Source organism: Leuciscus leuciscus, assembly GCF_965113295.1.
Source record: "Leuciscus leuciscus genome assembly, chromosome: 3".
NCBI lineage: Eukaryota > Metazoa > Chordata > Actinopteri > Cypriniformes > Leuciscidae > Leuciscus > Leuciscus leuciscus.
This window is the reverse complement of record NC_138727.1, coordinates 46,137,821-46,155,957: the sequence shown is the minus strand read 5'-3', so window position 1 is coordinate 46,155,957 and position 18,137 is coordinate 46,137,821. Positions and strand designations below refer to the sequence as shown.

General features: G+C 35.1%; 1 protein-coding gene across 6 annotated transcripts in view; it reads left to right on the top strand.

The window, feature by feature from the left end:
• fam13a (family with sequence similarity 13 member A) overlaps positions 1 to 18,137 on the top strand; it is a 52,705-nt gene that overhangs the window by 1,730 nt on the left and 32,838 nt on the right. For 5 of the 6 annotated variants that reach the window (XM_082164205.1, XM_082164203.1, XM_082164201.1 and 2 more), the window contains exons 1-6: positions 1,793 to 2,066; positions 4,973 to 5,182; positions 7,844 to 8,015; positions 10,864 to 11,011; positions 12,144 to 12,230; positions 15,412 to 15,504. In XM_082164205.1, coding sequence (XP_082020331.1) covers positions 1,805 to 2,066; positions 4,973 to 5,182; positions 7,844 to 8,015; positions 10,864 to 11,011; positions 12,144 to 12,230; positions 15,412 to 15,504 — 972 coding nt within the window. In that variant the 5' untranslated portion in view covers positions 1,793 to 1,804. Of the gene's footprint in view, positions 1 to 1,792; positions 2,067 to 4,972; positions 5,183 to 7,843; positions 8,016 to 10,863; positions 11,012 to 12,143; positions 12,231 to 15,411; positions 15,505 to 18,137 lie in introns of those variants that run through there. The other variant, XM_082164202.1, reaches the window with a different exon arrangement.

Below are 18,137 nucleotides of genomic sequence, written 5' to 3'. Positions count from 1 at the left end.
ACACGTGTGCTCACAATGGAGCGTGGGTCACGCTTTGCTGAAAAAGGACATTTGGTACAGAACACCCAATTAGAAGATGCTCACGATAGGCTGAAGAGCACAGAACGAGCAGCAACCTTCTCCTTTATTGAAGGACTGCTGATAACCTCTGAATACGATAATTCTGTTGCTCTTTTATTCAGGATGCATTGTATCTGTAAGTTTGTGACTCAAGAATGCTTTTTGTTAAGTCAGTGTCTGTAAACTCTCTTCCATGATGCAACTGGATACTTCATAATTGCATTTTAAAAGTTGATGCAGAAAGATTATATTTACACATAGCCCTGCTGAAAAATATCTTAGCTTAAAATGGTTTGCTGGTCTTCAGATGATCTAGCTGCATGGTCTCCTTTCTTTGGCTTAAGAGTGCTTTTTTCACAGCAATATAAGCAACCCTTGAAGACCATGGTAACAATAATTTCTGCTACTGTACATAACTTGCTATTAGCCACCATATCACTTGTCAATATAGATGTTGTGGTAACCATAAAAATATGTGAATGCCTTTTAAATGATTAAGAAAGTAGATATTAAGTTTATTAATATATATTATAGATTAATTATAATATTATAGATATTAATTATATATTAAACACACGCACGCGCACACACACACATAATATAAATATATATTTCATATAATATAAATACAAAGTATAAATTATATAGATAAATATAAATAAATTATATACCGGTAGTATAGAAATAAACAAGTAACAAGTCTCTCTCTATATATAATTATAATATAAATAAATTGCAAATATATATATCTTATTTTTATTTATTTATTTCATTTTGAATTTTTGATTAATGTAATTTGTTATAAATAATATATCTGTGTATGATTTTAATATATATATATATATATATATATATATATATATATATATATATATTTATCAATCATTTAAATAAGTTAAAATTCTCTCTCTCTATATATAAATATTTATAATATAAATACATTTAAATTTCTCTCTCTCTCTCTCTCTCTATATATATATATATATATATATATATATATATATAAAAAATTGTTTTATATTTATTTATACAATTTTGATTAATAGTATTATAAATATGTACAGTATGTATATATGTATTATGTATGTATATATATATATATATATATATATATATGTGTGTGTGTGTGTGTGTGTGTGCGTGTTATTTTATATAAATAAATAAGTTAAAATATAATTTTAATATAAATATTTAGAATATATATAAATTAAAATTCTTTATATGTAATTTTCTCTCTCTCTCTCTCTCTCTCTCTCTCTCTCTCTCTCTCTCTCTCTCTCTCTCTCTCTCTCTCTCTCTCTCTCTCTCTATATATATATATATATACAGGTTTATTACTGTACCTTATAAATGTTTTGACCTTTTATTGTCTCACCAAACTTCCTGAATGCATAACATTCAAAGTGTTCCTCCTCTGGAGCATAACAACCCCTGTTCTCTGGCCACAGCTGAGTTTGATATATTGTCAGCTGTCAGCTTGAGTCTGTGTGTGTTTCCTCTCACCTGGTAACAGGTGCATGGCAACCCCTGCTTACGTAGACACACACACACACACACACACACACACACACACACACACACACACACACACACACACACACACACACACACACACACACACACACACACACACACACACACACTGACCTCCCTTCCTCCTGTTTCCTGCCAGTGACAGATCCAGCTACACTGGCAGTGGGAAGTCTCGGGTATAAAGGCTGATATATGGACTATAGGGGTCTTAATGATGCAGACAGTCAGAACAGTGGATGTGGTTGACTGCTCCTCTCTCTTCTGCTTTTCAAAGCACAACAAGGCAGCGGTTCAGATTAAGGAGGATGTAAAGAGGATGGTGCAGTTGCCCATGCTTAAACCCTCTCCGGCCACCGGCGCTGGGGGAAGGAAGATCTTCGGCGTGTCCTTGGTGAAGTTGAGCGATTTGGGACTTGTCAAGGACGGAGTTCCTGTGGTGGTCCGGTGTATGGTGGAGTATCTGGAAAAGCATGGTAAGTGTCATGGTTTTCTAAGGTGTTGGTGTAAAGAAATCTGATCTGGGGACAATGATAAAGAATTAAAAGTAACCTGAGTTTTTCTTTGGTGAGCAATTGTAATGCTTTAAGCAACTAATAACATGTCATAGCCTGCATTCTTACAAATAAATAATCAGGTGTCTGATATAGGCCTAAGCGTTACTTGGCAATTTATATTATATTATATATATACATTATAATTGTTTTCAGAGGTGCAATGGGTTCTAAAGTAACAAATAGCAGAATACTTTATTTTGCCCTCTTAAATTTAATGGGAATGATTCCAAGCATTGCATTATATATTATATTAAAATGTATTATATTATATACACAGTTTTTAAGACACAAGTAAAAAAAAAAAAAAAAAAAGTATGTTTAGACCTGTTTATATTTTTCTCTTGCTACATAAAATGGGTTGTTAACATAAAATATATATTTTTAATCATCAATTCATATTACATGATCAGAGGTTAATTTAGATGTCTACATTTTAGGCCAACAAAGGGTCTTTTTCAAGACTTTTGTTTTTGTTTTATAATATCAATTGCCTTATACTGTGGTGGCATGCATTTTTAAAGGTACAAATATTTTACATAGTCATGATATCTCAATTGATTTGAGGTCATAGAAAATGTGTACGTTTTTTTTTTTTATTAGGAAATGTTATTTAAAATAATTTAGCTAAAGTTAAAAGTGTGAGACATCTTTTAAAGGTGCACTTTATTACTTTTTTTATTGCTCAAAATTAACAAAATAATGAGTAAATACACCATCAATCCTTCTTCTACAACATGTTTTTGTCTAACCTTTATTCACTATGGTAAGCCTATTATGTTTACATTTTAGACTTGACGGGATGGTTTTCGCGGGAAATTGCGTACATATGTCACTCGCCGTAAATAGATAAAAATTGCTCCGGTTGGTTAGTTAGTTGTCACCAGCTGGAAAGGTTGAGATAGAACAGCTAAATCTAGAACCTCCGGGGAATCAGCCGTAAAAAAAAAAAAAACCCGCCAAATAGAGGAGAGTCCGCTGGCAAAAAGCGAACGCGACAGAACTCTTAATAAAACCAGATTCAACATTGGCTTGGCTTTTCGGAGATGGCGAGAACTGATGGATTTGAAATGTTGAGATGAAGGCGTTATTATTACTCAACATGTGAGTGGGGTATTTTATTGAACAGATAAATTACCATATGTAGCTCTAACAGACTTAATTGTAAACAGTAGGCCTATCTATTGTGAAGGGTCATTTTCATCCGCACAGTCACGCAGAGCCGAAGCACAGCCACTGCTAAATGTATGCAGTTTTGTTTTCTTTAACCGCAAGAGGGCCAAAAGTTAGTGTACCTTTAAAGGAACACGCTGACTTTTTGGGACTTAAGTTTATTCACCATATCCCCAGAGTTAGGTAAGTCCACATTTTATCTCCGTAACTCTGTCTGACGCACCCACCGCTAGCCAGGCTTAGCACAAAGACTGGAGGTAAACAGCTCCAGCTAGCATAATGCTCCCAATAAGTGACAAAATAACGCCAAGATTTTCCCATTTACATGTTGTGATTTGTATAGTCACAGCGTGTACAAATAACAAGGTCACATGAGACACAGCCATCTTCTAACCGTTACTGGGAACTATATTCTCAGAAGGCGAAGCACTGCTAGTAATTTACTCCAACTCTGAGCGAACTCTCTGCTCCTCACCACGGGGCTTCTCAGGTGCTGCGAGCAAATCACTCCGCCCAAGTAGCAGTGCTTCGCCTTCTGAGAATATAGTTCCCAGGGTATGTATGGAATTATCTAACTTTGGGGGATACGGTGAAAAAGCTAAAGTCCCAAAAAGTCGGCGTGTTGCGTGTTCCTTTAAAAACATTTTTGTGCTATTTAAAAAAAAAAAATTGTTTGTTTCTTTACGAATACTGTGGGTATAATTAGTGCACTTTTGCCCATATTGGCTGCAGTGAATGTGAACTGGCAAGGAGTCTATTTTTTCTTCCTGCCAGTTCACATGTTGTCTAAGAACATAAAGTCTCAGCTTTTACTGCTTTAGTGAACAGCTCCAATCCTTTAGCCAACAAGACCAAGCTGTGACAATGAGGTAATTGGGTACCGGATCAAGGTCAACCCAAATGTAAAAGCAAAGTAACAACATCTGATTTTTTACCATATTATATCACTTTTGGAAAACGAATAACATTTATTATTATAAATTATATTTTCGTGATATTTCAGAGTGCCTTTTGTATTGTTTATTTGAAAACAAAAGTTAACGAGCACATTTTTAAAGTTCCAAACACAAATGCATTTGTATGATGCAAATGATTTATGACATCAGACATGACATATCAAAAACATGACAAAACTGCAAGGTTGAAATAGAGAACAATACTGTTATATTTAATAACACTGTTCAAATATGTATGATAAAAATGTTATTCAAATGGGTGAGTGGGCAACATAAACTAGTGCCAGACCAATGAATCTGAATATTTTCTCGCTTCTTATTAACACTCCATTGCTTGAATTAGAATTTTATCCATAAACCAAATACATTTTCATTACTAAAAGATAAAAATTCATTATCGTATTATAAACCTGAAGCCTAGAAGCTGCAGTTGTGCTTGTTCTCCACCTGGTGGTGCTGTGCCCTTTCAGATCAACTAATCACTGCACTGGGCCTTTGAGAAAACATGGTGTGTTGCTGTGACTACATTTGAACAAGTGTTTTACTTGAACTTGGACTCTTTCCGTATTTATCAATATTAGCTCTGCATTTGAGCTAAGAGTGGCACACTTTTGTCTATTACTTGCTGTTGAAACCCTAAAATGTTAGTTTTAACTAAACTTAACTTTGCGTCTCTCTTATGATGCCACAATCTGTCAGGTCTTCGTCAGGAGGGTCTGTTCAGAGTGAACGGCAGCGTTCGGACAGTGGATAACCTGCGGCAGAGGTTTGATGGTGGAGAAGAGGTGGATCTTCATCAGGAAGCAGACACTTTTGCTGTCGCCAGTTTACTGAAGCAGTTTTTGAGGGATCTACCTGAAGGTCTCATCCATCCCTCCATCCACAATCCTCTCATTCAGCTGCACCAGGGTGAGTCACCTGTAGTCTTCATTCATGGGTGGTGTGGTATAGTGCTTAAACATCTGTGTTGGGAACCAAACTATTGTAGGTTGTAAAAAAAACAAACAAACAAAACGGTGTAGAAACAACTTTCACTCAAAACCTGCTGGCAAACAATTTCAAAGAAATGGCAAGTAACACGATGAATTAAACGTAGGAAAAACTGAAACGGCGTTGCTAATTCAATAATCTATTATTTAAACAAATATAGGAGGAAAATTATATTTCAATGATTTTGGTTTCGCTCACAGAACTTTTGTGTTCTAGCTCAAAACGTTGGAAATAGTGCTGTCAAATCGATTAATCGCATCTAACATAAAAGCTTGTAAATATACACTGTGTAAATATATTCTGTATATATATATATATACACACACACACACACACACACACACACACACACACATGCACACACATTAAATATCTACAAACTTTTATGTTAGATGTGATTAATCGCGATTAATCGCAATTAATCGATTTGACAGCACTAAGTGGAAATAACATGAGGTGGGAGGATAAGCAATACATTACTTTAATCGATAAATCTAACGCATTACTTTAGTGGATGAATGGAAAAGGATTAAAATATAATTCACCCTCCCATTTCATATTTTTTAAATGCATATCAAAGTATTTGACCATGTCCCCTTAGGCCAGGGCTTCATATTAAACCCCACACATTAGGAAATAATTGAATTCTCACCATTGTACATCCTCATCCCATGTGTACGTTTTTTTAATGTTTATATGTTATACAATATTATTTACATATATACAATTTATTTAATTCATAATGGCAAAGTAGGTCAGCGGTTTAGTGCCAGTCATAACGGTTAGCTGTTTATCGAATGAAATGATTTGGGTGAAGGTTATGCTTCTATCTTAAGCACATGAGTCATCTTCAGGCCCGTGACTGAGCAGAGCGGTCTTAAGGTTTTCTACAGTAGTAGAAGTTTAATCTAAACTGTATAATGGTAAGTGCTCTAAATCTCGCTTTATGTCTTTTCACACTGTTTGAAGAGCTCTAGGAGGGATTTTGGCTTCTGACTGGTGTAAAAGATTAGACAGAGCTTTAATAAACAGCATTGTTTTACTGGCTCACATCCAGTGGATCCATTATCAGAATTTTTTTAATTTTTTTATTTGCAACTGTCTCATCCTTCACCGACCTCTACGACGTACAGAGAGGAGACTTTGCTTAATTAATGTGGTCTTGTGTCAGAGATCAGCAGTGCACTGATACTGTAAACGCCTCCATTTCATAATAAAGATGGCACAAAAAAATTCCTGAAGGTATTATGTGAACTGTATTTTTGACATACTTGTTTGCTGCAGTTTTTTTCTCTCTCCCTCTCTGTTGGTGTCCCAATCTAACTCTTTTTGTGGCATGTGTGTGAAACACTATATATCCTGCGCAGATGGTGCATTTTGGGTGCCAGAAAACAAGGATTAATAAAGACATATTTGTTTTGGAAATGTTATGTATTCACGCAGAGACAGTAGAGTTACACACATGAAATCTTGGATTTGATTTGAAAAACCGAGAACATAAAAAAAATTAATCATTTGTTATAAATATTAATTTATTAAAATATTTTTTTTTCAATTTGTTTATATTTTACCCCCCAAAATCTAACATTAACAGCTTTTAATATATTGAGATATTTGTGCAAATGAAATGTTAAATTATTGCTAAAAATTATTGCTAAAAGAATTGCAGCTTAGCTTTTGCCCCTTGTTCTAAATCACCCCCATACCCTCATTCACTATTCCCTACATCACTCCACTAATACAGTTTACTTGAAGTGAGTGAGTGAATTCGGACACTGAGTGCCGGAAGGGCTGCTGCTTTTGCATAGTTTCTGCTTAACGTTTAATAATTATTTGAAACTTAGCAAACTGGCAGCTCCAGTAAATGAAAAATCTTGAACTCTGTCATGGAAACTAGCATGTATAAACTTTAATTAAACATTTTAATAACCAAGTAAAAAGGAATTATTTATACCTGTATGATATTACGCTGTACCCACGTTGGACCAGCGGTTTTTGGACCAAAATGGATGGATGGATGAATGATTCAGCTGCGGGCGCCATCATAACACTCGTTATTGCGGTGCATTGTGGGATTGAATGAGTGCACACGATAACCCCCATTATGGTTTCAGACACCACTACAAATGGCTGTTCCCTCAAATAGTGCCCTATGGTCATAATGAGGTTCTGTTTAGTGGTTATGAAGCAGTCACACTTCAGCAATTTTGTCCAGCTGTCTCCTTTAGCATGACGTGGTCCTTTCTCTTCCTGTCACCCTTCCCCTATTTGTTACAGAGCAGTTTTGAGTCAGCTTTTTCACTTCCACATTTACAATTCACCTTAAAAGCACCACAAATAATACTTGTCGCCACTTCCTGTTTTCCAGCTTTTCCCCAACCACTGTTCCGGAGCTCTGTTTCTATTTGAAAATCAGCTAAAATAAAACATGTATTACATTTGCAATATTATTATTTACAATATATGCTCAGAAGATTCAGATTTTAGCTTTACTGGACACATCTCTTTTATCTGAATTATATTAATATCTTCCTTTTTAAATATATTAAACCCTTCATTATATTTCTGTTGTTCTGTCAGAATCGGATGAGGATTACAAGGACCTGTGTGAGCTCCTACATCAGCTGCCAGAGATCCACTACAGTCTCCTGCATTACCTATGTCACTTCCTGTCCCAGGTGGAACAGGAACACGCTCATAACCGCATGACCGCGACCAACCTGGCCACAGTGTTTGGGCCCAACATCTTCCAGTAAGTCACAGTCACACAGTTCACCACAAGCAAACCAATTAAATATTTTTCACTTTCATCAATTATATCAACTGATCAAGTCAAGTTACAAATAAGTTCACTTTTACTGCAATTTAGTTTTGTAGCACAGGTTAATTTCTGAAAGCTGTAAATGCTTTTCCCTGAAATAATCAGAATAATTTTAGCTCTTTGTGCATGTATCCGCAAGCTATGTGAATCATGTCTCGACTGCCCAATGTCAATAGCTGCATGTTATGTAATATGGGTGTCATGTTCTCAGTCTTGCTTCTCATTGGCTGTATTATGGAGTGATCAGCACTTACACTTCACATAAACCTTGACCAACCCCACATACCAGTGCATAGTTTAAATGCTCTGCTGTGATTAATGATTTTGCTCACATATATATATTAGGGCTGTCAAAATGAATGTGTTAACGCATGCAATATAAATATTTAATGCAATTAGCATAGCATCCGTTTTTTCCTGGCATCCTTTGGCTAATGTTTCATTATATGATGACACTAACATTCATTCAAGTGCTATTAAACTATTCAAGTACGATTAGACACAAAAAAGAACTGGCATGCTGTCTGTCAATCGGCTCTCTGTGAACAAACACCCAAAACGCGCAAAGAAAGCCGCTTCTAACAGCGCGCCAGTGCCGCATTGAGTTATCTTTCGTGCGTGAATGGACAAAAACACACAAAATTATGTTGAAAAGCCCGTTATTGGCGAGTATCCTCATAAGCATGAAAGTGTAAGTCATAAATGAATGTAAAGAGTTAGCACTTAAAGTGACAGCAGCCTAATAAACCCGCTGTCATTAAGGATAATCAAAGAACAAAAGAAAAAGACATCACTCACTGCTCTTGACTGAATAAGGACTCATCTATATTCAATTTATAATTTATGCAGTGAAGACTGCACAGATACAGAAATGATTCAATATCTCTATATTTACCCGTTAGTCCTACCTGAAAAGTTTTGTTTACATGGTTACATGGGTCAAAAACAACGAAAAGAACTTTTTTTGTGCATTTTAGCTGAGCAGGTAAAAATCTAAACCGGTCTGACTGGGCCAGTAGAAAAAACAACTCTTAATGTTGAGCCCTGACAGGTTTATGTGAAGATTGTTTTAAGTTCACTTAAATTAAAAGTCGTTATTTTGTTTAAGCCTATTATATGTTAAAAATGATAGCTTTCAATTATACTGTGATGTTGAATGGCTATAATTAATGGCTAAAATTGAGAGAAAGAAATCCACGTAATAGAGACATTAGGATCATTGATGCAGGCGTTCATTCATAGTGCTTACTAAAAAGATGCCATTAAACAAATATTTTAAATATAGGCCCTACAGTCTTTGTTGTTTCTACATTATTTTGGAGATTTAATGCCAAAGCATTGCAATCTAAAAATATATGAAAAACTTTTATATATACAGTCGTGGTCAGAATTAATATATATATATATATATATATATATATATATATATATATATATATATATATATATACAGGTATAAAAATATATATAATGCGTGTGTGTGTGTGTATAAAGAAATATAGCTGCCCATTTTTGCAACATAATTATGATTTACCAAAGCATGATGTTTTTCTTATGATAATAAGTTGAAATTATGACAAAAAATTCACTTATGTCATAATTATGACTTGCTTTACATGACCATCACATAATTTTAACGTTTCATGCCATAATGCCATACATGCATACCATAATTGTGATTTACCAAACCAAGATTATTTTTTCTCTAATGTGATGGGAACATTCCTATAAATTTTAACCTAAAATCTTGATGTAATTATCATTGTATCCATAATAAAGCACGTTTTATGCAAATCTTATGTCTAGCTATATCCTGGCTTTCGACTCCAACAGAGGGGGCCAAAGTCCAGGTGGAATTCTTTATTCAATGTCAGCGCTAACACAAATAGCACTTACATACTTTCTATGGTCATAAATTCTTTGGTTGTTATTTTCAGCCACAGGAACATTTAGGCTGATTATTCACAAGTGAATTGCTCTGACAAATAACAGCCCAAGATTATTTGAGTTCCCATCTGCCCCTACAACGCAAAGCATACAGATATTCAAACGATATATTCAGTTTCAAGCAAACACTGTTCAATATTTTCAATGTAGTTTTTCTTAAGTAAGCTTGACATAAAGTAATGTGATTTTAAAGAAATTAAATGAAATAATTGATAAAATATGGTTTTATATGGTACCTGTTACAGTATAGTGACTAACCAATGCAATATGAGCGCAACCCCTAATAATATATCAGCCACTCAGTTTCAGGGAATCCCTGTCACCACAGCATGTGTGTCTGACACCTCAGCGTTTGTGGATATGTGATGTGTGTAACCATGGCTCAGTGAGGTGGAAGTGACAAAACTGTTGCCTGTTATAGCCACATACCTCTCCTGCGTGTACCCGTGTACAACATGTTCTTTTTGTCAGGAATTATTAAACCACAAATACAGCTGTCAGTCGAGCACTCGGCGACCCCAGACAGAAGCAGCATTTACTTGATTTATGATTCCCTATCATGGGATAGTATCTCAATGTGACTCCACACACCGAGGGGAATAATATTATTTATTTATTTATTTTAATCTACTGTTAATCTTATGTATATGTGTGTGTGTGTGTGTGTAATATATACATATATATTTATATATGAAGCAATATAAAATTATTAAAAAAAAATCTATATTAAAATCAAGCAAAAAATTCAATATATTACTGTATATATAATTGTAGAATTTACATTGCTTGATTGACTGTGCTATATTCATTATTTATGATTTATTTCTGACAGTGTATCACCTGGTTTTGATGGTATACGGGAACAGAATATCTGTAATAGCATTATGGCCAAGCTGATCCAGAAGTACAGCGCCATCTTTGAGTCTGTGGTGGAGAGAAGGCCGATTGAAGAGGAACCTTCAAACATCCTCATGGTCAAAGTGAGTGTTGACATAACGCATTAACTCCCAGTAAACTGACACTTCACTTGCCTTTGGTTGGCAATCATCTAATATGTGTTAGAATTTGTTTTAAGAGTAATAATTATAAATGTGCAGTGCAAGGGAACAGAATACTCTTTAATGCATATAATATTAGTAAATTCAAAGAAACTAAAATTGGGGTCGAAATCAGTGTTATTGTCGTATCATAACTATACTGTCTTAACATTTATTAATATTTTGAATTCATTTTTTTTATATTTTCCTTTTGAATTTCAATTTTAGTTGTTTTAGTAAATTTGTTGGTTTTTTTTGTCATTTTTATTGTTTTTTTGTCTGTATAATTAATATCAGTTTCAGTTTTAGTACTTCAACTTCAAACGAAAGTTAGAAATGTTGCCTTTTGATGTGTTTTAGTCCTATTTATTGTTTTTTGTTTTGTTTGTCTGTATAATTTTATTTCAGTTTTAGTAATTGTAGTACTTACATTAGAAAGTTAGAAATTTTGCCTTCGTAAATAACTGATGTTTAATTATTTTATATTCTATTTTATTTCTGTTAACATTTAATTGATTTAATTAAACATTGTTTTTTGTATTTTTAGTTTAAGTTAAGAATAACAACACTGTTTCTAAACATTAAGTCATAATACTCATGTAAGCGATACAAGTTTGAATTTGGCTTGCAACATTTCCCCATCCCATTCTCCCCTCTTCATTTAGGTAGTTGATAAACTAACATCTGAATTTTGTTAAGACATGGCTCAGTATGTCAAATGCCTTCAGTAGTGCAGACCAACTGAGACCATCGCACTCGCACACCCCTAAACATGCCGCTCTCTCCTGCTTTCTCCTGGTTGTCACATGCACAGCACGTGTGTCTCCCTGACCTTGCTTTGTTGCCGGCTGCACTAAAAACTCGCCAAAACTTCAAGACGTCATCGCACTCTCTTATCTCTCTTATGCCACCATCAACAATGTTTGCTTTTCTGCATTTGCACTTCAGTTTCAATTGTCACATGAAAGCAATTTCTTCTGAAGTGCAGAGCTGTCATGTGCACTGATGCTTCATCGCTGTGGTCAGTGGGTACATGTGGACTCATGTGAATCCCTGTGTATTGTTTTGTTCCTAGGAGGCCAACACAAACACCGAAAACACAGACATGTCACCTTACAGTCCTGCTCCGAAGGCACACACTCCACGTGTCAAGAAGATGAAGGTACGGCTGATAGTATGTGTGTGTATTTGCAGAGAGTGTATGCCTGTATATGCAACCTGCTACGGTACACTGAGTCCGTGCGGGTATGTTTCCATAGTCATATGCACTTATAGTGTCAAACCCTGTTAAAATCCAGTGACGTAGCAACTCAGAAACACCAGCAATCCAATAACACTACTCACCCTGAGGTGAAAGGTACAATCACAAGACTCAGCTTTCAGTTTAATCCAAATGATGCAGATCTTAAGTCAGTCAAAGGCTATTTTTTTAAGCCGAGTAATGCAGTCATTTGGGTTACTTTTTCTTTAACAGCACATCAAGATGATTACCATAGAAGGGGATGGGACATAAAATCGGGGGCTCGTCCGGGATACTAAAACTCTTGATATTCATATCATGTTGACTTTGGATCGAATTCTTGTGACCTTTATTCCCGTTAAAGGCCCCGACGTTACATGTATTTGTCTTTCCGATTGGTGCTAAAGTTACACCCCTGAGTATATAACACACAAGGTGTTTTTGTGGACTACAGGATGTTTGCTTATGCCCTGAGGAACAACATTGAATGAAAGATGAGGAATATATCTACAGTAGCTTGTGCCAAGTTCACATCTTAAACCCTAAATCAATAAATATATAAAGTCATTCAGTCAGATGTGTGTTTGCTCTCTTGATAAAACTGCAAAAACAGGCATCTTGTAATTGAGTTCATATGAACACAGAATGAGAGTTCTGTTTTCTGTGAATTTAATTTCCCTCTCAATTGAATTATGTCAGTTGCGTATGACTGCAGCCGTGCGTACGTGCTCAGAAACGCACTGTGTAGTGTTTGTGTGTCTGCTGGAGACGGGCTGGATCTCATGTTTGTGTGCGCTCTCTCTATGACGCAGTGTGAACCGTGACCCTCTTAAATGACTGGCATGATGTTTTGAAAACAATAATATTGTTTCTGTATATTGAAAAAGCTTATATTGAGGTGGTACTTGTAAAAACAAAAACTACTTGCCCTCTGGCTTTTAGTAAACTATCATTTAAAAATCTCTTTTGCTCACCAAGGCTGCATTTATTTGATAAAAAATACAGTAAAAAGTGTAATTTGTGAATTATTATTATTATTATTATTACAAATAAAAAAAAGTTTATATCATATTGTATGTAATTTAACCCTGCGATCAAAACTGAATTTTCACACCAGTCTTTCACATGATCCTTCAGAAATTATTCTAAGATTCTGATTTGCTGCTCATTAAACATTTGTTATTATCAATTTTGAAAACAGTTGTGCTGCTTAATATTTTTGTGGAAACTGAGATACATTTTTTGCAGGATTTTTTGAATAGAAAGTAAAAAAAAACAGCATTTATTTGAAATATATATTTTTTTGTTACATTAGAAATGTCACTTTTGATCAATTGAACCTTGCAGAATAAAAGTATTAATTTCTTCCAAAAAAAAAAAAAATCTTACTGACCCCAAACTTTTGAGCGATAATGTTAAACTGCCTCGTATTTTATACAGTTTTACTGATTTTGAAATAGGGATGGGCGATATCTTATCGTTTGCGATATACCGGTAACAATTCTCCTCACGATAAGAATTAGTCTTCCCGCGATAATAACGATAAATCCTAGTTGATGATGTATTTCTGTTCGGGACCCATTCGCAGCTCACATGCAGCGCGAAAATAACTAGTGGAAGGCGAACGTGAAGCTGAGGCCGAGTTAATCGCTGAACGAGGAACTACCTCATCAATCAGGGGTGCGTTTCCTGAAAGCATCGTTGGCCAACTATGGTCGCAAGTTCCGTCGTCACCAATAGAGTTCAATGGACATTGCGATCATAGTTGGCTAACGATGCTTTCGAGAAACGCACCCCTGGATGGGGTACACACAGATATTTTTTCACTCGCCAAACACTGACTGAGCGCTTGAGAGTTTTGCTCTCCATCAAGCGATCCGTAAAGCGCACTATTTCAGTTCATGCCAATGAATGCACAGTGAATTTGACGCACGGTAAACACTAGTGTGAGGCGCACAACTCGCCGATTTTGTGAGAGCGCTCAGTGTTTCTAACACAATCATAGAGAGAGCGAGAGAGTCTTACATACCATGCAGAATCGACGTGCTACATGTAAACGATATTACCGGTTATTTGTTGCATTTTCCTGTAAAAAATAGTTCATTTGGAATTATTCAGCTTTTATGAGCAAGCAGAAACTAATGCACTAACGGCAATCTCATTGGCTGCCGCTCACCTATTTCTGTCCGTTTTGATATCAGCAAATAAGTTTGAGCGAACGTGGACAACGTGATTAATATTCATGAACCCAGCAGCTCATCAATCCTTAGTGCATTGCATATTGTTATTAGAAGTAGAATTCGTTGTAGTATTATTATTATCATCTCAACAGTAGTGTAATTTTAAGTTCTCTCATTAAATTATGCTTTATTTTTTGCACTCTCATACAAATGCCATAGAAACTTTTTATAGAAAAAAAATTATCGATATCGACTGATACAATAAAATTATCGTGATAATTTTTTTGGCCCATATCGCCCACCCTTATTTTGAAATGCCTGTGTTTTTATTAACTTTAATGGCTTTTCACACTGTGAAAAATGTCAAATGCTGACCTAAAACACGACAATTTGAGTGATAAAGAGACCGTTTCATTCTTACCTTTATAGTCCGAAATGTCCATTCAGGATTAACTCGATAGTACAGTCGGCAATACGAGGATGCGCAATGCTAGAGCTTTTACATAAAAAGGTTGCGTGCTGCGTCCATCCAATCAATGATACTGAGACAACAAATAAGTATGTTAACCCAGGGTTTAGTAATGTACAGTGTGAAACGTCAGCTTATGAATTCCCAGGATTAATTGCCAACCCCGGGTAAATTATGAGCAGTGTGAAATGTGAAGCAAGATGACCCAGGGTTAACTTTTTCAAGTGTGAAAAGCCCTTTAGATGTAATCGATTATATCTCCTGGAGGGCCACTGTCGGGCAGAGTTTAGCTCCAGCCTCAACACACCTGGCTGGAAGCTTCTGGTAACACCTTGATTAGCTGGTTCAGGTGGGTTTAATTGGGGTTGGAGCGGGACAGTGGCCCTCCAGGAGCAGGATTGGACACCCCTGCTCTATGTTGAGATCATTTGACAAATCACTGTCTTTTTGTCAGGTCACTCTATGCACTCCAGTTGAAATAACAGATTCTTCAAGAGAAAAGGAATCAAGTTCAGACAACCCTATTCCGACACCAAGAAAAAAGAAGGTAAGAGTCACCAACATGATACATTATATATATATTTCTTTTTTAGTGCTGGGCAACGATTAATCGCATCCAAAATAAAAGTTTGTGTTTACATAATATGTGTGTGTACTGTGTAGAATTATTTTGTATATATAAATACACACACATGCATGCATATATTTAAGAAAAATTTGTTATTTATATACAAAATATTTATATATAATATAAATTATGTATAAATATATATACGGTATATACATGCAAATATTTTTTAAATATATACATGCATGTGTGTGTATTTATACAGTATATACAAAATAATTCTACACAGTACACACACACACACATATTATGTAAACACAAACTTTTATTTTGGATGCGATTAATCGTTGACCAGCACAATTTTTTTTATTTAGGTATCAATATCTGTTTTAGAGACTTCAAATATACACTTGTGTTTATTTATATATAAAGTGTGATTCATTTGAGTTTGCTAGATATTAATTTGTAAAATTGTACACAAAATCTGATTGTTAAGCTACTTCATATGATATATAAAACTTTCTACTTCTAGAACTGTAGTAAATTACAACCTCCATTCACAAGTTACACATCAGTAAAATAATATACAATTACTTCCACAGAAGAATTAAGTGCTTGTTGGATTTACTTAAGTGGATTTTCTTTGCCCTTCATGTATTTATTATCAAACTTTCTTCTGTGAACCAGAAGATCTTCAGATACTCATTGTGGCTTCCTGGCAGGAAGAGTCTTTGCGTTCGTAAATCTGAAATATTTCGCCATCTTCCACCTTCCGGAAATATCTCAGCCGAGGAAGGTCTTAACACGTTCCGGCTTATGCTGTGTTTTTGTGTTATCTTTGAAATCCAAAGCTATTGAAAGTCCTCTGTTTACATAGACATGTGGTGCTGATCAAACCGAGTTTGACCAGATAAGGCCTGTGGGAGAACTGTGTAATCGGCAAAATGATGTTGTAAACAGACTCAGAATTGCTGATGGAAAAAAATACATGATGTGACTTTCATGAAAAATAAGACCACTTCCTACAGCGGAGACGTTTCCATTTACATAAGGGGTCAATGAAATCATTCAGCTTAACACGTAGCACTAGACGGACTGGCTTGCTCGGATTACCTCATTTTGTTTTGGGAAAACCAGCATAAACAAACAGAACTTTATCCGCCAGATATTTCTTGACTGATTATTTTCAAGTGATAGGTTTACGAGTTTGTTTACCAAGTGCTAAGTGGATGAAGGAGATGCATATTTCTTTTATTTATTGGCTTATTTTATAGCATTATGACTTATCTCTCAAAACGTGAACATTTCCTTGTTTTGGAGATTTTCATTGCACTTGTCATTACGTTTTATGATGTGATTTTTTTCTGTTGTTCTGATCAGAAGCTGACACATAGTCACAGAAACATGAAGGAAATGTTTTGTTTATCATTAAATTTCACTAAACAAGGGTCAAAGGTTACAGAGACTTTATTTGTCCTTTACTTGAACTTTGTATTGGGATGGCCTTGGGTATCTAGAATCTACATTTACAGCATATTTGAGTGCACAGATAATGTAGGGCTGTCAAAATGGCTGAAAAAACTAATTTTTTATTTAAATATTACTAATATTTGAATTTAAAAGGCATAATTTCAGTTAGGGGGAAAAAAGCTTTTGGCTTGTCTTCTGAGGGTTAGGCAAAACATATGAATGCACTGCATTAAGTTTATTCAAAAAGCAATGAAATAACATGACTGTCTGGAAAAAAAGTGCATATCTTTTAAACTAACGTTTATAAATCTAATATTATTTCATAAATTGAACAAAAGCATAATGTATTTAAGCATAGTTTAATACAAAGTGCCGATCACAGAGTACTTTTTGTGTTTAAAAACATGAGATGCAGTTGAATGGAAAAAAAACCCCAGTCTCGACACATGTTTTTTTTAAAGTTGAACTTCTTTTAACTTTACATGGCTTTCTAAACATGCGTCTCTCTTGTACGAGATGTGAATTCAACGGTCAAAGATGTCCGTCTAGCGCATGTTTACATAGAAAACAACGGAAAAGCAGCGCAGAAAATGCTTTCTGTGTGAACGGCTTGGTTGTGCTTTTGACGTAACCCAAGATCCTCTCCGCATTGAGCTTCTCTATTTCTGCAGTGTTTTGAATGAACAACGCAGCAGCGGCGCATCAAGTGGGTTCAAATGATACGCTAACAAAACCATTCAGACACAACAATGACTCTTATTTCATCATCGCTTCTCGTGCGCCACTGATAAAGCTGCCTGACGCACACCTAAAATTCAAATGCACCGTTTTTGCATTCAAAATGGATTTTTATTTTAAATTTGATGAATAATAGAAATTAGAGTTTTAATTTGACAGCCCACTGTTGTAGCTACCATCTATATTTATGGTTGCATAATTTGTTTGAGTGTTTTGTTTACTGTTCAGTCCAGGTGATTGATTTATCACATGTCATAAGTCATAAGTCTATAAGTTGAAATGTAACTAGTCAGTTTGTTATTGGAAGACATTCTACCAGTGAGAGATCAGGACAGGGACATTTTTTTTTTCAAAATCAAGTTTTACAGTTTATCGTTTAATATAAATTATAAATTAAAGATTGG